This window comes from Nomia melanderi, chromosome 8 (assembly GCF_051020985.1).
Source record: "Nomia melanderi isolate GNS246 chromosome 8, iyNomMela1, whole genome shotgun sequence".
Lineage (NCBI taxonomy): Eukaryota > Metazoa > Arthropoda > Insecta > Hymenoptera > Halictidae > Nomia > Nomia melanderi.
Window position 1 is genome coordinate 17,679,293 of NC_135006.1, and position 25,456 is coordinate 17,704,748.

The 25,456-nt window shown below is 40.7% G+C and overlaps 2 protein-coding genes across 10 annotated transcripts; one reads left to right on the top strand and one right to left on the bottom strand.

Moving 5' to 3' along the window:
* Positions 1-95: 95 nt before the first annotated feature.
* LOC116423904 (solute carrier family 35 member F5) lies at positions 96-5,542 on the bottom strand. Of its 6 annotated transcripts, XM_031969630.2 has the most exons (10): positions 4,582-4,732; positions 3,746-3,960; positions 3,525-3,662; positions 3,399-3,455; positions 3,076-3,339; positions 2,820-3,002; positions 2,426-2,742; positions 2,103-2,348; positions 1,909-2,022; positions 96-905 (listed from the first exon to the last, which is right to left on the bottom strand). In XM_031969630.2, the coding sequence occupies exons 2-9, from the start codon at positions 3,905-3,907 to the stop codon at positions 1,953-1,955; spliced, it is 1,437 nt and encodes a 478-aa protein (XP_031825490.1). In that variant the 5' UTR covers positions 3,908-3,960; positions 4,582-4,732; the 3' UTR covers positions 96-905; positions 1,909-1,952. The 6 variants fall into 6 exon arrangements, with proteins under 6 accessions (XP_031825490.1, XP_031825494.1, XP_031825492.1 ...); XM_031969634.2 differs by lacking the exon at positions 4,582-4,732 and adding an exon at positions 5,394-5,542 and having other exon boundaries at positions 96-2,022; XM_031969632.2 differs by having other exon boundaries at positions 96-2,022; positions 4,667-4,815.
* Positions 5,406-25,408, top strand: BBS4 (Bardet-Biedl syndrome 4). 4 transcript variants are annotated; one of them, XM_076369788.1, is made up of 14 exons: positions 5,406-5,548; positions 6,196-6,338; positions 6,416-6,528; positions 7,023-7,117; positions 7,893-8,055; positions 9,136-9,289; positions 11,556-11,678; positions 14,822-14,993; positions 16,168-16,361; positions 17,002-22,119; positions 22,195-22,596; positions 22,928-23,034; positions 25,038-25,191; positions 25,256-25,388. In XM_076369788.1, the coding sequence occupies exons 1-10, from the start codon at positions 5,428-5,430 to the stop codon at positions 17,095-17,097; spliced, it is 1,374 nt and encodes a 457-aa protein (XP_076225903.1). In that variant the 5' UTR covers positions 5,406-5,427; the 3' UTR covers positions 17,098-22,119; positions 22,195-22,596; positions 22,928-23,034; positions 25,038-25,191; positions 25,256-25,388. The 4 variants fall into 4 exon arrangements, with proteins under 4 accessions (XP_076225903.1, XP_031825502.2, XP_076225904.1 ...); XM_031969642.2 differs by having other exon boundaries at positions 17,002-18,327; positions 22,434-22,596; XM_076369789.1 differs by having other exon boundaries at positions 17,002-22,596; positions 25,277-25,408.
* Positions 25,409-25,456: the final 48 nt, after the last annotated feature.

The following is a 25,456-nucleotide window of genomic DNA, read 5'->3' on the forward strand; positions in this document are numbered from 1 at the left end:
TTACATATACATATATATATATATTTATATAATATGTATATAATTATAATCTTAACTTTAAAATATTGTATGTACAATAAATATACAACTGTAGTAGATGCAGGAACAGTAAACTATGATCTAAACCAATATTTTATAGTTTGATTTATGATACACTAAATTGAAGTATATTTGCGCACCATAATAATTATATCACAATATAAAGCTAATATTATTATATTTATGTTGTGTTTCTTTTTTAAATATTTTATTTGCAAAATATCGTATCAATTTCCTTACTTAAGAAATGTAACTCTTTCTTTCGTATGTGTTTGTATGTGGTATGTGTGCAAGATTTAGATCCGCCCAAAATTATGGGCTTATAACACATCTAACGTTTGTTTTTAACTGTTCGTTTTCTTCATTTTTATGTAATAAAAAAATTGTGCGCATTGTCAGTTAAAATATAATTGTTAATATCCCATTAAGAAATCATATAATCAATATAACAAAGTACAAGTTTGTCTGTATGACTTGTATAAGTGTATCTCCATGAATAAATATATTAATTACAGGTATAATGTATGTAAAATCTACTTTAACGAAGGAATGTTGCAGTACAGTTATTTTGACTAGATTTGAGAAAGATGATATAGTTATCACTCATATAAAATCGTATGCCATAAAATGTATCAGTTACTGTTCAAATTTTTTTTTTTTGCCAGCACATTTGATAGTATTATCGAATTTTAAATTGGTCCAAAATCTAAATATATTCTTTATTATTCCTGTCTTATATCATTAAAATTGCACAAACATCTCACAGACATTGTCTTAGAATTGGAGGCATACTTTTATACGTTGAGTACCCCAAATAAGTACATAATAATTAACAGATTAATAATACAGAGCAGCATACTTTTCTTCTGAAATTATATAACAAAAATATAAATTAAATTCTATTATGATTTCTACAGTTTTATGAGCGATTCTTAAACAACGATATTTTACCGAAACATTACTTAAAATACACCAATAATAATAATAATAATAATAATAATAATAATAATAATAATAATAATGACAATGATAATAATATTAATAATAATAACAATAATAATGTAATTATAAGATTTAAAATAAGTATCCTTTTGTTTTTCAGACTTTTTTCGAATACAAATATATTAAGTGATTTCTCTAAGAGTATCAAGTAACCACAGAGTGTATATAGCACTGGTAGTTCTATAAGCTTCTGTAAATTCAAGACAGACTTGTATAGAGAATGTAACTAGTCAGCAATGCACAGTAATTTGAGAAGAGTATAATGTTACTCATAGAAACTCAACGTCTTCAACAAATTGATCACAATATACACATTATGTTCATAAAAATATTAGAATTAACATTACATGCTTCGTATGCTATCATTTGAGAAATATATAATGAATACGGAAGCTAAATATAACTCATAATAGCGTTAATTCTGTACGTTGAATAATATAATTGAACTGTGTTGACTCGACGAGTTTCAAAGAACCATAACGTGCTCACGGTATTATTTTAATATACGCAATCAAAAATTTAAACATCAATATTTTTTCTTTAATAATAATGTGTATATCGAGTAACGCGCAATTATTGTCTGGCAGTATTGTAACATTCTGCATAAAGATAAAATCTAGTTTTATGGCAAATCAGCACAATAACGTATGCATTATAGAAAATAAAATTATGACTGATGACATTGCTTGCATTATCTTCGAGATAATGCTTTACAATTAAATATGCACAGATCATTTAATTTAAAATATATACAGAATCCTCTCATCAAAAAGAGATATCCATATCAAGAAGACATATACACAGTACATTAATGAAAGTTATGCTCGTCGACGAAGCATTTGTTGTTAGGTGTAGAAATATACATACATAAAGGACATTTATTAGACAGTTTCTTCATAGTTATTGTCACGTTAAGCTTCGTGTTCACCGCTGTTTATTCCTATGAGCGATTCTGTTTGCTCTGCTTCAAGATCTGGTATTCTGAAATATCAAATGGCAAATTTGATCGTTAGATATATTGTAATTCATTAATAATGTAATGTATTAACGACGCATAGTACCTTGTTGATCTGTTCTTTCTACAAATCCAAATGTAAATTCTTTTAATTAAATCCATGACTGGATCCCAATTATCATAATAGGACAGAAGAGATACAGTCAGAAATGCTAAAAGCATAGGTACTGTTCCTAAGTAGAAAATGCATGGATATTCAACCTTCTTTAGTAATACATCAGCTATCATTGACATTGGCATAATTAAACTAACCGCCAATGTTGCTATAAGGGACGATGTTAAAAAACAACCCCTACAAATGTAAGGTAATAGCATGAATGTGTTAAAAAATTACAGATTTTAGTTCAGTAAATTCTTTTACAAATTTACCATAGCCACAGCACTTCGCTTAAAACGGTACCGATCAGACCATTGATGATTAAAAATGTCCACTGATGAGTATTCGGCCATTCGAACTCTTCCCAGTGGCCATAATGAAGTATGAAGAATAAAGGCCATAAAAGTGTTAAGTTGAAAAGTCCAACAAAACCAAAAAACATTGGTATATCCATCTTGTCTTCATGATCAACTTTCCTTTTTAAAAATACAATGTAAGCAGCATAAAAAAATGCACTGACTAGCGCCAATATTATACCTGTGGGTATTCTATTAGTTTCTATAGTTAAATCTGAAAGACCCACTAACACCTGAAAATTGAGGAAAACACGATGATAATTATACTTTACGAATTATCAGCTATACCGAGATATGAGAGTATACACACTAGTCCAAAAATGCTGACAGATACAGCAACTAGCTTAGATAAGGTAAATTTATCCCCTCCATTGCTTGGGAAGAAGGCAGCTAGGAATAACGTAAACAAGCTAGAAGTTGATGACAATACCGTTACAACTCCAGCTTCAGTTTTCGCTAATGAGATCTGATAAGTATAGTTTGCCATAAACCACTGCAACATAATACACGAATGTTAGCGTATCGATACCGGTACTGTTCTCGGAAGTTGATAAATTGCTACATACAAGTAAACAAAACATAAGTGCAATCTTAGCAACTTTTTGCACAGAAAATTTGTTGGCTTGTCGCCTCACATGTTCTCCAGCTCTTAAGCTAGCTTGGTAACTAAGTCTCGCTAATAATGCTTCTGTGGCATCAGTTTCTGACATATGCCTGACTTCTGCTAACTTACTAAATCGGACAGAACGTATCGATGAATCATCACTTTCTGTGCCTGAGGAACGATCACAATGATCTGGTGTTTTAATTGGAACAAATGTTGGATCACTCTGCAATAATACAGCACCTTGTTGTTACAAATGCTAATAACGAATGAAGGGATACTTACCAAACTTGTGTTGGCTTCTGAGTAGAAGTTATCATCCTCAACATTAGGATCTATAAACTAAAAAAGAAAATAAAAAGCAAACATAAATATAATTTTTTTAAGAATGTTATTTACATCGAAATTTACCATGTATGTTGCAGGCTTATTACACTGATCCCGCCAAGGTGGCCAGAAACATAAACCCAGCAGATAAAGTGTAAACATAGATGTTTTTACATATGTACTAAAAAATGGTTTCTCAAATGCAGCTTCCCTATAAATGTACTGAAACATAAACCATACGTTAGTACACACAATCTGAAGGTAATTATAACAGCTTTTAAATTAATATAAAAATTAATACTTACTTTAGTTAATTCAGAGCTAGAAACCCAAATTATATCTACTAAGAGTAAAATTAAAAGTCCCAGTACAAGTCTTTGCGATTTATTCATCATTGCTGCCAACTTGTGAGGATCCTCCGCCATCCCCTGTTGCCTACGCTGTCGTAATTCTACGGAGCAGCTCATGATATATCCAAAACTTTTCCTCTTTGATTATGGCATCACGATAAAATTGATTGCTGAAAAGTTAACAGTACTCATTAAGTTATACATCAATGATATACTTCGATAATACTAGTAGTAAATATTATGCACATACATTAGAGGTTTTCAACTTTACATTCAAACTTATATCGAACATAAAACATATAAACAGAACAAATTAATGAAAAATCAAAAGCATCAACTATCTACATTAATGAACATATAATTAAGACACAACGTATTATTCTTTTCAGCGTGTAGCAGCAAGAACTCGTTACAATACAAACTGTACAAACATTGTGACATAAATCACCAGTGTGTAATGTGTACTGGGAAGGTAACAGATAGTATGGAGGCAGGAAGCAAAGGATTAAAACAGGGAACAAAAAAACAATGTTCAAGGTTTCCACTACTTTAATGTTTTCTTTTCAGCTACAAGTTTTTCTTTCTGACGGTGTTCGATAGAACGTGACAAAAATTACAAGGACGTATGTATCTATAAAAAAGCGATTGATGGTTTTGTGACTGATAACAGGTGGATAAGCGGCAAGTGTGGGACCATACTGGTACGTAGGATAACCTATAAAAAACTGCGACGAGGGTGAACAGTATTTAAATATGATGTTCTATAGAAGATCAACAGAGATACAACTCACAATAATAGGCAACCCTCACTTTGCAACACTGGCAACTAATACTATGCAGTATTCCTACATCTTGCTACTATAAGAGCACAAGCACCGTATGTCCACTGATCAACCGTCCGGTCAACACCGTTCACTCGCCGAGCTACAGTTTTTATATCCGATTTACGGGATTCTCTTTTCACAACGTATTCCCCTCTGTAACTTAAATGTTACAATCTTTCAATGTTTCCCTCGTTATCGTTTCAGAACAACTACCCGTAACCATGTTGATGCGCTGCCGACGTCTCGTAGTTTTTGTTATCACCCCGATGGCGCTGCGTGTCTTACCCAGGGCAGCTTTACGTGCAGCTGACATTAAATTAACTACCGGTTTTTCCAATAAATTATTTCTTTCCTCGATCTTCTCATAAGTAATCTCTTTGACAGTCTCAATGACTCTACAGTACAGCTCTAACACGATGCCTTTTTTTACTCAGACATACAAGATCTACTACAAGTAGATTAAGCTTAAGTAACAATTCACGTATCATTTATTCAATTCTATATCAATTCATTTATATTTAACTGTAGCGCTCAAAAACAATTCAGAAAGTTTTATTCTAAATTAATACAAATGTCGCAGGTCTGAATTATCCTGCCTTGGCTGACAATACTACTCCATGTATATATATACAGAACCTAGGAAGGAACAAAATACTTCAAGTAATCATCAGAATATCTCCACGTTCAATGTACTCGTTAATTTTATACGGAACCGTCTAATCCGCTGTGAAACGAGCTTAACGAAACGGTTGTCATGACAAGCAACGGCAACAACATACCACTGAAGTTCTACCGTAACGATGCACAGTACGAATGGTGTTGTGTAACGTTGTTTTTAGTATTCCAACAATGGCGAACAGTATCCTCAGTAATGGCCGGATTCAGCAACAAACGACGGCGTCGCAGCGGATGAGAAGCGATAAAGGGAAGAAAGGTGGTTTTATTTAGTCCACGCGTACACACGGTACAATAAACAGGCCACGCAACACGCGCGCGCGCTTGACAAATTTATTGACAAGGTCGTATTAAAAATGGAATTTGATCGGCGACTGATAAAACAGATAAGAGATAATTCCTCACGAATCTAAGTCCCTTTCCCGAAACGGGATAATTATTCGGAATTCATCGGCGATACGTTGATACCGTATCAAATTATTCGAGCGGCGATCTCGTGCTTCCGGTTGCCTACTGATACCGCGAAAAAATTCACTGTCGTTACACTTTGCTGGAAACGCGATTCCTCTGCGCCGATAGAAGCGAAACAATTATTAAATAACGAGGATCAGCATCGATCGTAGAATCAAAATAGTGGATTGCAAATGATCTTACAAGGGAACCTTTTCGATTTTGATGAAACTTACGTGAAACGATATAATATTTTTTGTTATCGCTCAACATCCACTTTGACCGAGTGGAAACACCCTTCAAAGTTAAGGGTTGAAAGTACATTTTTCAAAATATCTCTGAAACTAGAGGATGCAGGGAAGAAACGTTTTTTTGAAATTGTTGTGTGCTCGAAACGGTTCTCTCGTTAATTGTCAAAGAGAAACAATAACGAGAAGCCCTTTATTCATTGAACAGCTCCAGAAGTGCCGGCGATAGAGAGCAACAATTGGTTGCTGCATCGGCATTACACGCGGCACGAGTACAAGACCTGTAAAATCCTGATTGACCAGGAACTGTCGAAATCGAACGGGCACAACGAGTACGCGAATTACCTGAAAGTGAGCGAACGCACCCGAAACGGGTCGAGTCTCGGGAATGTTAAAAGGATCAGCGGTGTGTTCGTTGTTTCTTGCAGGGCTTGATCCTCAGGAGGGAGGGAAGAGTGCAGGACTCGTTGAACTGCTTTCAGGCGGCTTACAACGTCAATTCGACGAACGTTAATAACGTGAAACAGATCGCGAAGTCGCTGTAAGTAAAAGGAACCAGAACTCCGATGGAGATTAAATTGGATCCAGACAGTACAGTACTCAATCTAATTGGATTGTTACATACACGACGTCATTTTCCCCGGTTGAACGGTTCAATCCGGCGTTCTCTATTTCGTTCGCCGCTTCGATTCTCCGGTTCCCGCTCCGGGGAGGACCTTGTAGAAAATCTATTTAAATACTCTATTTGCGCTTTGTCTGGGCAATTCCGTGCCGCCTGTAGATAGGATTGTAAATAACAGAGTATAAACATCGTTGGAACAGAATTACTTATCTTGCATCGATGCCTGAACAATTCCAATCGGTTAAGAATCTTCATCGAGTGTTTTTTGTTTTTGGTAATCGACTGGTCCGTTGAATTAGAGTTTAATTGTTCGGGCAGCGGTGTTTCCTAAAATTTAGACAGAGAATTGAATTTCATTCGAATAATCCTTCCTTCCGAATACGAATACTAATTGCGTCTTGTTAATCCGACAGTTTGATAATGGGCAGTCACAGGCGTGCGATCGACGCGTATTTGGAGGCTGAGAAGATACTGAACGTGCCTGACTGGGAGATTTATCTGAACCTAGGCAAGGCTACTGGCTAATTTTAAGATAAAACGTCGAGGATGGTGTTTCGAAGCATTACTATGTTTTCAATGAAACCGCGCTGGTTTCTGTAAATTTTCGTGGGTATACGCCGTGCCCATATAAACTTCGTTTTATTTACATAACGTACGCTCCGCTCTCCCTGCACACAGGGAAGATTAACATTAGATTTACGGAACACGCGAAATTCACGGATGTTACACTCGATAAATCCGGTAAAAGTTCCCGTTGATCTTGATTAACCCTTTGCACTCGAGAGGTGACTCTCCACCATTTGATTTAACGAAGTAAAATTAGAAAATTCAATATTCAATATTGAACTATGTATAATGCACCGGTGCGCGAAATATTGGGACAGAAAAGCTTTGTTTCTCAATCTACCTGTGATTTCTCTTTGAATTCATTTAATCGTCTTTGTCTAGTTGGAGAATGTTAAGTATTGCTAACGAAATACTTCCGCAAAGGGTTAATACAGTATCTTAATCCGTAGTGTTCGAGTCTCCATAGTCTCTGATCAAAAAATTAAGGCCAAGTTCTAATATCCTTTACGATAGCACTGGAAATCCAGAAGCAATTCGATAATCATTTCATCGCAAGACAAAGAGCTAAGTGAAGAAGTGAGTTATACAAAATTAAATGAATTAAATCTGCAAATCTTCTTTAAATCTGTCATTTTCTGATCAGAGATTGCTCTCAAAATATCTTTCCAGGAACAATACAATAAATATCATTACTAATGGACAATCTTCTCTTCCAGGCGAGTGTTACACCAAGTTGAACGAACTGGCCGAGGCGAAAAGGTGTCTGAAGAGATCGATCGAGCTAACTAAGGACGAATCGCCGTACATCGCCCTGGCCAGGGTTTGTCTGCTGGAGGATCAAGTGAACGACGCCCGGAACGCTTACACCGCGGCTCTTAGGTAGATCGCAGGGCCCGGGCGCCGCTCGTTTCCGTTTTAATGTATTCCACGATTACCGCGCGCTTGACCTCGCAAGCATCTTGCACGCGCAGATTTCATTTCACGCAGTCGACTCGAATGATCTTGTTTACGAGCCGCGCTCCACCGTATTACGTTTCTGCCTCCCGTCGCGGGCCGCGGGTCTCGGATTAAAAAAGCCGCCGAGCAAACAGAAACTACGCTTACCAGATAATTTGTCGCGGTCCGTTGATTACCATCGCGGTTTCCCGGCTTCTCCGGTGACAGGCTGCTGTTCGTTGTAAATTCGGAATCTACTACGTTGTCTGTTGCTTCTGGAAACAGTATATACTGATTTTGATATGATAGACGAGGGGACGATGGTAATCGGGAGGCTAGCAATTTTTAGGGAACGGACTTCCGTATTGTCTTTGATTGTCCAACGCTGGAGCTACTTAATGGGTAGCTTTAACCCTTTGCGGTCCGAAGTGCTCTTGGTTTCTCACTTCGAGGTTCACGTGGATGTTAGTTCATTCAATGACAGCTTAATATGACCCTATTTATTCAAGAATATTTGGGAGTCAGGGAAATGTTACCTTTAAATGGTACAATTGTGATACAAATAAATGTAGAAAAAATTGTTAAAACAGGTAGAGGTTGCATAGGCATAGGACTGCTAAGGGTTAATGCTTTCATAGTGGAATATTATACTTATAAGTGGCTTCTGTGTGAGAGCCGTGTCCATAGGAAAATGTTCCCAACGTTTCGCCATCATTGCTCATTAGGTTGTATTAGTGTCTTTAACCCTGATGAAGCTGCAATGATAGCGAAACATTGGGAGCAATTTCCTACTGGGCGGCTCTTACCCAAAAGCCACTTATGAATACCTAAAAGGTAGTTCGGTAATTGCAGCCGTATACCTACAATGTAATCTTGATTCAGATAGTTTCACTTTCGACTAAAATTCTCGTTGGAATTGCAATTTCTGCGGTTGTTCTCGTTGCCGTATAAATTCCCGCGAAAATCTCGATCACCCGGCGGAACGAGTCGCAGTCTTCTCGACCGATTTTCTTGGGGTTTCAGCGGGAATCCCGAGTGCATCGAAGCCGCGACGGAATTGGGTCTGCTGTATCTTAAAATCGGCGATGTTCAGCGAGCGTTCCAGCAATTCGGGACCGCGCTCGCCCATTCCCCGAATTGCACCAGGGCGATTCTACCGATTGCCTACATAATCCAGGTGAGCGTTACTTCAAAGGTATGCAGACCGCGATGGGAGGGGGAATGGTTTCCATCCGATTCGATGATCCCATTCTTCGGATGATGCGATTCCTTCGTTCGGCTGATGCAGCTCTGCCGGATGCGCGCGTTCTTTTCTTCGCAACTAAGATAATTGCGGTCAATTCGCTGTTTAGATTAGATTACCAACAAACCTGCGAAAGCTTTGATGAGAGCAACATGTCTTGATTGCCATTTTGTTCATTTTTGTGCTGTTATTTAGTAAGTCTACCATTGAAGATGTTTGCATTCATCGAATATCTTTCTTGTTTTAGGAAATACAATTTTTAATCAAATCTGTTCAACGAGTTCAATTAAAGTTGAAAGAGGCTATGGTTATACTAATGTTCAAGTTGCCTTGTTAAGTGACTTCAACGATTCGACAAGTGAAACGTTGAGGTGAATGTGTAATAGAATACGACGTCTCTCGAGTTTTTGTATATGGTTCGTTGGCAATGCTGGCATCGACTTCCGCCGTTGCGAAACCCGTGCTTCATTTCAGATTCCCATCATCGGACCAACATCAGAGAACACGCGCATTTCTTATTCCCGCGGTGAACGCCGAACACTTCGTAGCAAGGGAATGTAGATCTCGATATTCAAATATCGTTTGGATATGCAGGATACGCTTGGCTATGGAAATATGTATTGACCTATAGTTGAGCGTCTGGACTATCAGTAGGGCGAACGGAACGATCGCTATTGCGGTACCCCGAGTTTCGTGGGTTCAGATAATGACCTCTGGAAATGATCGTTCAAACACTCGTAAATTCTATAATTCTTACATACTTCCGGTTGTTGAGTCACAAAACCAACCCTTTGCACTCCGGAGGCGCCTCTCAGTCGCCAATCATTGATTTGACACAGCTAAATTGTAAAGTTTGAGGTTTAATATTCAACTTTGTATGCATCAATATGAAATATTGAAAGAAAATAGTTTCCTTCCTCAGTGTATGCGCTCTTGTCTAATCAATTTTGGAAAATCTCATCTGCAGCTCATTAGGAAATATTGAGTGTTTCCAGTGAAAATTTCTGGAGTGCAAAGGGTTAATGTGCGTTCCTATAATGTGCAGATTAATATATCGAAGAGGCTGGGATGCAGTATACCGGCGTTATAGAATATTTGAGTGATACGTCGTTTGGATACTAGAATAATGGGCGGTCGTACACGGTAGTCGCCGCTGTATCGATCTTATCGACGTCGGGCACGGTTCGAACCGATTATAGACGTGCAGCGTAATGATTCACCGCAAAATCTAATGGCATTGCAAATCAATTACACCGTTGTTTTCGATAGGTCACCTCCCGAAAATTGGCTTCGCGGTCGACGCGTAATGAACTTAAGTTCCCGTGACTGGCTGTGCGGTACCATAATGGCCGAATTAGCCAGATCCAACGATGTTTACCGCGTAAACTCGAAACTACACAAAAAAGCGCTATTTTTCGAATATCGAGTCGGAAACGAGGTACCGCGATCAACGTGTTTAAAAACTAACGCAATAATGTAACGCAAACACGAGGATTAATGTTAATAGAATGATACCGGAAATTGCTGTATTAATACCTTTTGATGTATAATTAATTTTCCGAGCGATATCGTCCGCCGAATGGCGCGGGATATTCCGTTCGATATTCACAGCGCGCGGATGTCGTCGGTGATGCTTTTAAAGATTCGAGTTTCCTTTTCAATAACCCGCATGCTGAAAATACGGAGCGCGTTTCGGTGTAAATTACGACCATTTTCTCGTGATATTCGTCGAAAATTTAATTAGTGTATGGGCACCGCGTTGCAGCGTATCGATTTGATGGATTCACGAGCAATAGGAACGCGTAGAAATGCCCACGTTTTATTTCCTTCCTTTCTCTGAACCCTTAACATTTTTCCAATTCGCCCAGTAAATAATTTTTTATTTCTATGCGTTCTTTTATCTGTATATTGCTTTCTCCTATAGATCGTTTCTATAAACAACACCTTTAACATTAGAATTACCGAAATGAAATCCTCTTTTCCAAATATCTTCATAGAAACTCCAAGAGTACAGTTGAGATTCTAATAAATAATAGATAAATCATCGATTACTAATTTGTTCCTTTAGTCGTTTCTCAAAGAAACATCCGTCGCTCCAGAACAATTGGGAAAGAGGAATTCAAGAATAGAATTCTCATGGAATTTTTATGAATCAAACTCCACGAAACGCAATAAAGCATTTATTATCGTTGCTTTCCAGAATCACCAGGAGTACGACGTGGCGTTGTCCAAGTACAAGCTGGCGGCGCAGTCGATCCCGGAGTCGCACGCTTTATGGAACAACGTGGGAATGTGCTTCTACGGGAAACAGAAATTCGTCGCTGTAAGTGTCCGAACACACGTGTTTGTGATTCTCCGCGCGACGTTTCTCGGTCCACCACTGGCGAACGATCCCTCGTTCCTCGCCAGACGACGGATATTTGGATTCTCCGGCGGATAGAAATGGCGGTTGCGACTGCGGCGTCGGCATTCTTCCGGTTATGGAGGGATCAAAATTGAATAATGGCCACGCGCCTGGATTTCCGATAAATTCCTCGCCACGAAATTAAATCCCAGGTTTTACGTATCGCGCTCCACCCCTGTTGAATAATAGTCTCTCGAAGACTAGTTGCTCGAGAGACAATTCGAACGGTCGTTTCCGGCGAACGTTGCGTTCCTAATTGCAGAAGACAATTCGTTGCTGGGATCAGAATTGAATAACTAGCGAGAGAAACTTTGTATCGCGGAAGAGAATTTACTGGAACCGTCGAAATTCTATTGCGGACTCAGAGAAACTACGTATGTGATCGTTTCAAGCGACTCTTGCCACCTGGCTGGCGGCAATCGATGAATCATCTTGTTCTTTATACCCGAGGAGAAAATTCCGTCCAGGATTGAACGACGATAATTCATTCAGAGTCCATTAAAGAGGACGGTGCACGCGCGGCCCGGTCTTCGAGTGATGGCCGGGTCACACTTGCGTTCCGAAGGAACTTAATTAGGGGACGAGACTGAGCCGTGCAACGCTGCAGCAAGAGGAATCGGTGAATGTAAATTACTTCGAGGTATCCTCTAATTGGAAGTGCAGTTCACGCGAAGAACACCGGTTCTATCGTGCTAAACAGGATCGATTCCTTTGTGCTTCGTTTCGACCAGTTACACTGCGAACGGAAGGTCAACGTCTTTTCAAACGAAAGAGTATATACTGAGCAATTCATACTAATTTTCATTTATCATTTATATTAGAGTAATTCCGAGAAATATGGTCCTTGCACAGTGGACTCAAATATTCTTCGTATTTACTATATACCAAAGAAATTCAGTAACGCAAACTGAATATGAGTTTCTGTAGAGAATTTTGAAAAAGTCCACTCGACTGTTTAGAGTCCAGTGTGAGCAATATTCGATGCAACAGTACTTTCAAAAAAAGTGGGCCATCTCTTTGATCTAACATTCCACAAGGTGATTTACTCACGTTTCTCAAGAAAGAGTTTGACGTATGAACCTGTTTACATTTTTCTGTAAACAGACTAATTACAGGAAAGATTGATTGCAGTAAGAAGCGCTTGCTGAAAAACGCGGAAACGTACGAATGCTCCATTTAACATAATGCTCTAGTTGCCATTAATAGTTCCGCGAGTCGCTGTGTTAATTACCGACGCAGACGTTATATAAGCCACCGCGATTGACACAGCGAAGATGGAGTTCCTATTGGAGTTCGTTCAAACAGTCGAGTTGTCTGGATAACAGTTTATTCAACTCGGATCGGAGCGATTACGCTTCTAGGTTTGCTTCGGAACGTCTTCCAGAGACGCGGCAAAGAACACCGAGCCGAGCAAACCTCCTTTCTCTTTCGATTATCGGGAGCATCATGGAAAACGCCGCTTCAAAGAGCACTGCGCGTTGCTAAAGAGAAAACCAGCGAAATGAATACCAGTCGTAGCATCATACGTGTAGCTCAGAAAATGCGGTCGATTTCCATCTTCTGATTTTTATAAATTCCAGTAGAATAAGTAACATTCTGTTCAGTCATAACGCAACAGTCTCAACGACCTACTACTGCGTTGTGACTGGTATACATTGTAACTTGAAAGTTACAAAATATATTCGTTTGATGAAATTATCGAAACTATTCAGTACATTGTTAATTCATATTCATATGTGGATATTTATTAATTTTGTACTAGATTTTGTTATAATCATGAACATAAATTCGGCCCATAGAGGGTTGAATTATTCACGCATTCACCGTCAGTTAATAGCCTTGCCGACTGCTCGAGAAACTTGAAATAAAATATTAAGCTGTCCGATTATGAATAGCTTCAGCTTTTCGAGCGAATTAAATCCCACCGTGCATAAGAAGCTATGCAAAAGTTGGGACAGCGTTCGACCCACCTAAGCCCGACGAGTTGACACGTTAAGCGCCGTGTCAGTCACTGGTGACTGGTCGCAATACGACCTGGTCGCCCTTACGCGTGCACGACAAACCATTCATCCTACAATACTTTGATCTACGCTAAATATTCTAGATACTACAATAATTGTTCCCGCTTTTATTTGCTACGAAAGACAAACTCTATGGGAAAACGCTTGAGATTTTCGCGGCGCCTAACGTGTCAAGGGGTTACGCGGTTAAATATTTCCAGAACGGTAATAACGTTCTGCCGGCGCGGGGGAGCACGGCAGCCCCCGGAAAGGGAGAAAGTTTCTTAATCCACTCGGTGTTATTCCGTCGGACGCTAACGCACAGCCAGCGGGCCCAGGCTCCGAAGTTAAGTGGATTAAGTTTAAACCTCGGCTTTGGCCGCCCAGCCGCCGATAAGAAGACCTCGGGAACAGGCCGGCCGAGGAAAAACGCGCGGGTCGGATAAGAAAAAACGGGGATGCCGGGTCACGCGTTCTCGCCCCGGTTCCCGGACCGACAAGTTCATTTTTACGCGTCGCCCGTTCGGCAATCGATCACCTCCGCCGGCGTTTGCATAATCCGAACGATCCCTGATTATTATTAACCCTTCGCCCTTTGCACTCCGAATTCCTTTCGCGCTCTCCCCTCGGTAACGCTGTATTATTATGATAATTGAATGCATTTGAAAGAATATTTAGTTTGTAGAGAGCAGTTTAAATGATTCTTCTTACTAATAATATTGAAAGCAATATAATTTTAATATAATTATTAGGATATTTTCTTTGGAACGCTTTTGGAGGAGTAGATAGTTTGTAGAGGGTAAACTAATAGGAAACTTACTAATTGAGAATAATATAATATGATCTATTTGAGAAATAGGAGCGCAAAGGGTTAACGCCGCCATTTTATTATTTTCATCACTGCTCTTGTAATATTTACAATGAACACGTGAAGTATCACGCTAGTTTCTATGAATTTCCTTCTTATCTATGTCAAGGTACTTTCGCCGGTGAGCAAACTTGAAATACTTCCGGTTCGTTAAGGGTTAATTCAAATATTTCATTATATATTTACCTTTGCAGGCGATCACCTGCTTGAAGAGAGCACACTACCTGAGCCCGATGGCCTTCCTGCCAGCTTACAATCTCGGCATGGTTCTGCTGACCACTGGGCAACCCGCATCAGCCGCTGTCTACCTGTGTGCCGCGGTCAGCGCCGATTCCAGCAACCCTATGGCCTATCTTCTGCTTGGACGTAAGCACCATCTGGGACAAAAGGACGACGCAGCTCTTCTTGCTATTACCTGAGTAGCCTAGAATTAGCCGGGAAAATTCGTGCGGTCTTGTTAGCCATGAATCGAGGTCCAATTTCAATTAGTTGCACCAGTCAACCCTTTGGCTACTGTTGGCCCCATAGGCTGTAAAATGTCATTGACATATATTGTATAAATATGATTATTTTAGAGTGGTTTGATTTCTTCTCAGAAATATACGTTGACGTAATATTCTGTGGCTAAAGGGTTAATTAATGAGATTAGTAGCAAGTCACGTTCACAGTATCATATAAAACATTATTTCAAAAACATTCTGTGTTTGGATTTCTAAGAACTCGCACGAACTTTCTCCGGTATAATGTCTATAGTTTGACACGAGTCGCCATCTTTCCTAAGTTCACCAAGGTTTCCGTCTAAGATTCCCGTTCACCAAGATTCTCGTTCGATCAGAAGAACTTCTTTCGCGATTAGTTGAGAAAAGTAAAGAGAGTCGCCCGGATATTGCACCCCATTCTCCGGCAACGTTTTTCTTCTACAAGTTTAAAATGAGAGTCCCGCCGCACGTCCGCATTCGTAAAATATGGAAAAAGTGTGCGCTATCTTCTCGTCCCGGGGCGTATAATCTCGTTGATGTTATGTTGATGAAAAAGCGGGACACGGCGGAAAAGCCGATAGAACGGGAGCCCGGTTCGGCGGCGTTCTTTGTGTGCTCGGTGTGTCATCGATGCATCGATCATCCGTTATTCGATTACCAGGCAAAGTAGCCTTCAAAAACCGGGACGGACAGGCCGGTGGCACGAGACAAAGGGGAGGATCAGCTTCGGGGCGACGTCGTTATTAATAATAACAACCGCGAAGCTTTTTCTCCGCCGTGTTTCCGCTATAATTCTTCTTTTTCTCTCGTTACGGCGCCATAATTCTCGGCGAGCGTCGCGTCCGCGACCGCCGCGTGATACATTCCTATCGCGCACGGGAAAAATGGAAAAGCGAGAGGGAAAAGGGAGGAGAACAGCGGAGCGAGTTTCGCAACGCGGCCGGACGTCGCGATAGGAGATAGGTTTGTGTGTCATTGTCGCATAGGAAATTCTAATCGTATCGACCGCGGAGAATATCACCGCCGGCAGGATGCTCGATGATGGTCATTGCCGTTTGCAGTCGCCCTGAAACGCCTGGACGACCTGGAAGGCGCGGAGAAGGTGTTGCAGAAGGCGCACGCGTTGTCGCCCCAGGATCCTCTGATATTAATTAATTACGCGATCACCCTGAGCGCGCTGGGAAACACCAGCGGCGCCGAGGAACTTTTAACGTCGCTGAATGATATCACTGCTGTCATCGACGTGGACGCGCAGGCAAGTCTCTCGTCGTCGTGATGCGGATGTTTGGTATCGTTATCAGAAGTATCTAGAGGAAAAAATGTGACATTAGAATTACTGGATAGACCGAGGTGAATTTGTAGGAAGTTGACACGTTGAATGTCGTGGCTAAATCCAATTACTGTTCAGTTAATTAAGCGATGACTAATGTATTATATTACAAGTGTACTGTAAATAATGCTATACAGTACTATAACTAATATTGTAAACAATATACCATAGGCACACTACAACTATAAATAACGATACAGTATAAAGAACGTGATACGATTAACACTAGAACTAAAGCATTTAATACGATTAATATACAATTCCTATAGAAACTTAACTTCAGTTTCTTCAGACATCCATTATAGTACTCAAATGAAACTATTTACTTTCAAAATCATTTCGAAGATATCAATAATTGCTAAACAAAAAAATCGAAACCAGTCATTTTGAGTGGTACGGTAGTTCTAGTGTTAAACGATTTAACGTTTCTTTCATCTCGTGTATATATCTTGCTTCGTGGAATTCTCCAACGTATTAAGCTTCCAACTTTGTTTGGCTTCCAACTCGGAATTGTCCTGACCCTTGCTGTACAGAATTTTAACGTCTTGTTCGTTTGTTCTCGCAGATAACGCAGACGGCGAAGAGGCTGTCGACGAAACTTCAAGCAGACAAGGCGTCCGGCGACGAAGCGACCAGAGTCCTCAGCGAGGACGAAGTTTGAAGTTGCCGTCGCCGACGGCTGAAGGGTGTCGAGAAAGCCCGTGGAAATGAATAAAACTCGCCTGCACGTTCGACTTCGTCTCGTTTCAAAGAGTTTATGAAGACCAATCCTCCTTCCTCGGGCTCCCGGATTATTCAGAACTTTCGCCCCTTCTTCTCGACCCGCCGCTGATTCTTCAGTCATCCGTTTCCTCGCTCGAACGCGCCACGTGTCGAGGAGACCCAGTTTTCTCAACGCTGGAACCACCGAGCCTATCAAAAGCTTTGACAGTCGTTCTGAACTGAAGGGAATATATCGTCAGGATTTTTGCAAGGATCACATGTTGATCCTATCAACCTCTTACTGGAAAGACATACCACACATGAGATGATTTCATTCCAAAATTGCTATCTTACATACCGACACTCTTGTACTCATTTCAGATTACTTTGAAATGCATCGCTCTATGCAATATCATTCAGAAACAAAATTACTGATAAATCTGCCTAAAATAAGTAAGAACTCCCCACGCGAGATTTTGCCAAATCTTCATTTCCAGTTGAATGCCGCACGATTTCATGGTGCAAAATACTTGAAATGGAAAAAATATAATATTAAATCATTTGATTGAGTTGCATTGTTAGTATTGCAGGTTCATCTAGCTGAATGTCACCACATTAGTTAGCATTATTTATAACATAGAAATGTTTCCAAATAATCATGGTTAAATTGAGTGACCGGTGACCCCCATGGCAATCGACGTGTTAAGAGGTTAACAATGTCAACATGTAATCCTTACAAGATTCCTGACGATATTCTCTTCGATTCCATCGAAAGGGGAAGTCCGGACGACTGTCGAGGCTTCAACCCGATTGTTTACAAACAATTGAATTATTCAAGCAACAAGAGATCACCGCATAATTCTATGTTTCTCCAGTATTTAGGAGTTCAATGTACAATTCACCCTCGTCTGCCGAAGGCTCGGCGTATTTTAAGAATCCCCGCGCGCGAAGGGTTAATTGACCTGCTCCCAACGGACGTGTCAGCGATTCGCGGGGACAGGGATCACGGAGCAACATCGAGGCGGCCGTCCCTTCGATTTTTCTTCCCGACATTATCCCGGACGCTCGGCTTCGCGGGATTAACCCGTTCGCCGTCTCTTTTCACTGGAAGTTCACGCTCCAACCGCCGCCCTCGCGTCACAGCGCGTTGCTTATCGGACCGTGATCGGGAAACGGGTGCATTAAGGAAGTAATTAAACTGTTTCTTAACGGATTGCCTCTCGCGCGATCGTCAGCCTCGCCGATCTATCGCGCGTATTCTGATATTTTGTTAACGAACCTTGTGCCGGTTAATTTAAACTTCGATCAACTTGTCCCTCCGCAGTCGACTAGTTCGTTACGAATACACGAAATTCTGCTCGGCGAAACTTTGCGCCACCGCTAGCGTGTGTCTTGTTTGAGCTTCCGAAGATGCGGATTCTCCGGTGCAACCGCGTTTTATTGGTTCGTCAATATTTTATTCATCGGCGATTCAGTCGTCCTTCAGCGAGAACTGAAGATTGCTTTAACCCTTTGCACTCGAGAATTCCTCATTATAAATCTTATTTCCCGAGCTTGAACGATACTTGTTACTAACATATAGTAACACCATAAATAACAAATAACTCAATAACCACTTCATTAACCCTCTGTAGGCCCATGTAACTTTAAAGTCACATATATTGGCATCTTGTTGATTTATTTCATTTTACACTCGAAGTGGTGAATGAAATTAACGCTCAAGCATGAAAGTTTAACGTCATTGTAACTTGAAAGTTACAAAATATATTCGAATTATTTGATTTCGTTGTTCCTACACGTTACATAAAATTTAACACTGAATCTCCAATTTTTATATCGCGTCGAGTGAAACGTCCACTGAAAGACCCGAGTGCAAAGGGTTAATAAATTATTCCACCCCGTGATCTCGGTTCATCCTCCAATGATTCCCTTACAAACCACTCGCCAGAAAGCTCCTCGAATTTCCGTGGAATTAATAGGCGCGATTAATAAGAAATCAATTTGAATGAATTTAGAATTTGCGGCGCGCAACGCTGCGTTTCGGGTACAGTCGACCGGTTCCCAGAAGACACCGGGACATAGGCGCGCGCGCGGAGGCAGGAGCGTTTAAACTTTACGCACACGGGGAAAGCATTCAATCGGATTTGCCGGGGATAATTAATTTAAAGCCTCCCGAAGGCAGAGCAGCGCAGGAAGACGAGCGACACACGCTTCTGCGCCAGCTTCCCTCTGTTGACGAAGAAACTCGATTAGGGAGGCGACAGAACGATGCACGGAGGTTGCGGGGCGTGGGACGCTGGTCGACCGGTAAAATTGGAGAATGTAAATTGCCTCTCGCGCAGGATATGCCATCGATTCGCGGCTCTGTTTTGCACGCGCGTTGCTGGCGGCCTGAAAAATGAGAATTACCGGTCGAAACGGATGGTCTTGCTTTTCTTATCTTGTAGATATTTCTGTCGCGAACGTATCGAGTAGACGAGATTATTTTGTGAACTGATAGTTTCTGTTGTTTACCGTGATGGAGAGCTGTGGGAACTTTTCTTATTTTCTGTGACCTTGCTATTATTGCTGCGATCTTTCTGTTAGTATTCTTATCATTTACGATATAGATTATTGGAATCTACTACTACGATTTTTACACGTTGTTTCTAGACTACATTATTGAATAAATATGTAGTCTCTAGCTCTACAGAAATAGGAATGTTTATAGTGTTCGCAGGACATGGTAAATCAGATTATTAGAATCTACTACTACGATTTTTAAACGTTCATTCTAGACATTATTGAGAAAGTATGTCTCTAGCTCTACAGAAATAGGAATGAATGATGAAATTCTTCTGGATCTTACGCTAAAACGTTTATACCGTTCGCAGGACACGGCAAATCAGATTAAATAACAAAATTTCCTGATGAAACTCGACGATACACCGGTCGGAATTCCAGTGGATTACCTTTAGGCACGAAGTTTTTACATTGCTCGCGGCGGGGAATTCGGTGAACCAGCCCGACCGCGCGATTCATATGCGTGCCACGAATAACGAGCGCACACAGCCGAGTCCCGCGGAATCAGGGCGAATATATTTAATTCGATTTGCATGCTGCGTGATCGGATATCGGTCCGGGATGATTACGCTGCGCGGGAAATCCCTTGGGACTGCGAAATCCCAACGCGTCGGCCGCCGTTGGGTTCAACTTCGACCTCTCCTCGCGGAATCACGCGATGTTGGAAGGGGAGTTGCTCGGGAAACGGAGGAAACGAAGGTTTTTCAAGGTTTAATGAGCATATCGGAATTATTCACTTCTGCAGCGACTTTCGACAGTTGCCAACGAGATTTTCACTCGATAGGTTCGAGGAATTTCCGTTTGTTTATTGAATCTAGTAGGTTTCCTGGTTTATTGTTGGAACAGTTGTACGGCGACAGGCGGCCATTTAACCGCGACAATGGCGGATGCAGTGAGCAACTCTTAGCTATAAAATGGTTTCCTCGAATATTTCTTAAGCAATTTGCTGGAATTAACGATTAATGACAACCGATAACGCAAAATGACGTTCAGTTTCGATTGAATTGGATAGAATAACGTTTACTCTTGTTGACATCGTTAACGATTAATCTAGTAAGATATTCCGAAATATCTTGCATCTTATACAAGAGACGAATAAACTCTGTAATCAACTATGATACTTAAAAGGAAATATAGGCGTAACACATGCTTAGGATTTTCCTCTTTTTCCAAATTATTAATGACAAAGTAGCCGTATCGATCAGAGCTGGGAAATCATAAGAGGTTAATGGAGATGATCGCAACGTCACGGTACCACGGTCGTTCGAGCCGAGCAAACTAAATCGTAATAAGCGACAATAAACTGCAATACTTCGAGCCACGTTGTATTTCGTTGAAGTTGGAGAATGTTTGTTCCAGGTTGTGCAAGCACACTGTCAACGTCGAAGCGGAAAGCAAACAGATAAACGCTGGAGCGCTCCGGTTGTCGACGGTTAAAATGAAAAACCGGCGTGTTTCGCTGCAATGTTGTTCTAGCAACGAATACCAGCCACCGAGGCGGAACGGAAAATAATAAAAATCTGTTCACTCCATCGCTGCGGTGAAATCGTCGGGACTGGAACGCGTGCACCGGGCGCACCGGTGCACCCGATGGAAACAAGACGATCGAGCGGCGGACGTTCAAAAACATCTCCGCTTTCATAGAATACCTATGCGATTTGCATATTCATGGTATCGATCGTTCGGGTAATTGTATAAACGCGTGCACGGCCGCTGATTACGGCAGCCCGGACACGTCCCGTGTAACCGCCAGAAAATCGGACGTAACGTTTCGATTACTTTCTGCCAGTTAACGCATTCGCTGCTGGGAATATTGAGAACGCGCTCTCTTGGCCGCGGAAAATTGATTCCGAAGGCGATTCAAGTCAGAATTGATTGTTCTGTTTACTATAAATAGTTCACTATTGTCTCTTGAAGTAGTTGTTAGTTAACTTCGATCATTCGCAGAGCTCCGCTCCATTCTGAATTCTTCTGCAGTACTTATTTTCAATGACAAAGCAGGATCTTCGATCTTTTACGGAGCTGCGCTTCATTGTAAATGCTCCTGAAGTATTGAGCTAGTAGCTCACAGTAAAAATGACTCGGTGCTGGAAAGTCATTCTAATTGCTCGGAGCGCAAAGGGTTAATTACAATTTTTTACTACATTTCGGTTCTGCTTTTGTCAGAGAATAACTGTTATAGAATCGATAGAGAACCGACATAACATTCGAATTCCGATCCATCGAAGTCGATGTATTTGTGTTTTAATACCTTCAAGAACCGGAACGGTGAAAAAGGTCATTCTAAAAATTGCTCGGAGTGCAAAGGGTTAATTACAATTTTCTGATTCATTTCGGTTCTGCTTTTGTCAGAGAATAACTGTTACAGAATCGATGGAGAACCGATATAACATTGGAATTCCGATCCATCGAAGCCGATGTAATTGCGTTTTAATACCATCAATGTTTTAATACCTTCAAAAACCGAAACCGATATCACAACTGTTTCCAACAGCTGCCGTCGATCGACGATTTCCGGGACACCGTCGCGCCGATCCCACGTGGATCGTTCACGGTCCACTTCCCTGTAAAGAGAACGGGCGTGCTCACACCGGATCCCCGAATGATTTTTACAACGTGCCCGTTCTTTTCTCTCGTGCCCGTCTTTGGCAACGCCCGGCCCAAAGAGCTAATTACCGATAAAGAAGCGACGAACCGGCGAAAACGGGAATCCCACGGTGCTGGTATTTTCAGGGAAAGGGAGAACGCACTCAACAACCGTGAAATTTATGGCTGGCTAAAAGTGTAGCTAATCTTCCCCTTGGAAACCTCGACGGAACTCTGCAGTCACGATGACTCTTTTCGGAAGCTTCTTGTAAGAATCAAGAGAAAAACTGAGATTTCGGATTTGTGTATCGTAAGTATATTCATTGAGACTTTGATTTGCACTGTAAATTCTAGTACAATCGAAATCTGAATGATTGTTTGCCCATTCGGTGATTTTCCAGAGAAACTTTCAGTAATAATCCAAGCTTTATTAACGATAATTCATAGATAAACTAAGAAACAGAGGTGTTTTATTTAACCATGTCACGTAGCAATGCAAAATTTAATCTGAGATATTAAATATTCAACTTCATAGTTTTGTTGAAAAAATAAATTTGAAGAGTCACGATTGCAGGTCCTAATTGCGTTAAATAAAATTTCATTGAATAAGAAGCTGTTTTACAAAACAATATTTATTACAGGACCGGAAGTCGCAGTGAAGGAGAGGATTCTCTCAGCGAGAAGGGTTGAAGGTCGACGCGAATGCAAAAGACACAGAGATTCGCGGTTAATACGGAAAGGTTTATTCGTAAGTCTATATAAATAATTTGTCCTTAACGAATAAAAGCGAACAGATCTCCGGCCGGGCTCATTAGCCGAAAATCCGTCGCAGCGTTTCCCCGTCGTACAAAACTAACGCGGCCGCTCGGTATTCGCTGGCGCTGCGTTTTACGTCCGCGAGAAATATAATTACACATCCTCGTTTTCCGCGTGATTGTGCTACATTAATTAACGTACCTATAATATGTATGTATACGTAAATATGTAATACGCAGGTTAAATCCTGCAGAGACGACCCAGTTCTCATGAAAAAGCTATTATCCGATTTCGGTGGATCGGTGCTTTGAGTTCTGTTTAATTGAAAAGCATGCGAATCTTTGGACAAATTTTATACCTAACTTTGCGAGCAGATATTCCTTTATTCTTACGGACGTATTTAGTACACGGTATTTCGTTTATTGCTCGGCAAACGATTATTACGCGACATTCCTGTGTCGCGCGTCTCGTTTGTTCAACGCTAGCTTCGCGGGACGCGTCGATCTGACGCTTATTGAATTTTATAAGCACTATTCGGTTAACTCTGTCGGCAAGTACACCAGTATTATGTATTATACTTACCTGAATAATCTATTTTTAAACCTCTAACTTTCAAATTCCGATGAACGAACATGAAGTTTCCTAAGAGCAGTAGAGCAGACCATACGATAAATGTAAATCTAGTGTTACTGTTGCGTGTTCGATAATTCATTCGTTCATTATCGAAACTGATTTATTACAAACACGATTCACTAAAAATACGAAATAATCGAAGACAGATGATTGATAATCTAAATAAGCTCGGGCCATCTCATACGGAATTACCCTGCGTACACTAGCGTTTATATATAAACTCTGCGATATATAAATTATTATAAAAATAACTAAACTTTGTTACATGTACATTATCATAAAGATCTAGTTTACTAAATAATCCAAGGAAATAATCGATAATCTAAACGAGATCCGACCGTCTCATTCGCAATTACTCTACGTTAGCGTTTATGTAATAGCTTCGATATTCTTCGTTCACTTTTTCTCACCCTATATGTATATACGTGTCTCTCGTCTATGAAATCTGTAGGTTTCGTTGTCAAAGTGCAATCGATTAACCGACCGGTAAAAAAAAGGCTGGCCGATCGTTTCGCTCGGACCCGCCCCGTCGAGATGCAATTTCATGGAAATTCTTTGATCGCCTGTGATCCACGCTCTGGAGCAACGTCGACGGCAAAGTCTGAAAATGTTGCCGCGCGAATCACGCTCGAACATCGATCAACGACGCGGGGTTATCTGATACAATTAATTACAGCGCGAACGGTTCGTCAACGACGCGCGCCGTTTATGTTATTAAAATATCGACGAACTTCAGCGGAACACCTGCGTTTCGCTTATCCGTGTCGAGGGTTATCGATCATTCTAAATGGATACCTGCAACAGAACGGTGATCGTTTTATTTCCTTAACACTAAAACTACCGAGTATTTAAATTCTCGAAATATTTCTGTAGAAACTCCTAGCATCCATCGAGGCTTTAATTGATCTACGATTCAGTTTGCGTATCAAAGTTTTCAAAAGTTTCTTAGGGAAGTATGTTATCTTTTTAATAATCGCAAAACGAAGAAATTAATGGGTCACTTTGACTCGTATAGTAGTTTTAGTGTTAACAACATTATGATTTCAACCCTTTGAGGACGAATCTGGCCATTCTAATGGGGTCGAACCTTTGTGTTTCGGGTACAAAGGAGCAAAGGAGTAACTGGATTATTCGAATAACGGAATAACCTTCCACTGAAATGTTTAAACAGTTCGAAGAATCCTCGTCCGCAAAGGGTTAACATTTATACGTCTTCTGCGAAATATTACCAGAATGAACATTTCGAGGTTTAATCCTTCAACTGCGAATCTATTTGTAACTGAGGAGGGGTTGACTTTTCACAGAATTATTCTATAAATGTGCAAGTGTCTGTATAATTATAAAGATTCTTTCGATTCGCAGAGAAAGAAGAGGAACTATACAGAAAAACAAAGTAATTTAAGTCCCGATGCGACGGACCAGTCTGCCTCCATCCTTACCGATCCATTCGACTGCTCTAGAAACTATCCAGCGAATCGTTTCTAACTGTCCATGCAGCACAAACATCCGTTCCTCGGTAAGACTAAAATCTGCAGTTCACTCGCCCCTAGACATCAGTTCTGTTCCACATTCTCACACAGGTGCTGAACGTCGCTGTCTAGAATCTCCTCGTCGTGCATCGTGCAAAAGTTGTTCGAGTCGTGTAAGAAGTCTGGGCTGACCGGAAAGTGTCCTCTCTCCAACAACAACCTGTGCAACCTGCTACAGTCAACAACGCAGTGTCGCAGTCTAGCTCATCGCCGCAGAAGTTGGCAGTTTGGACGAATAAAAGCAACTTCCCA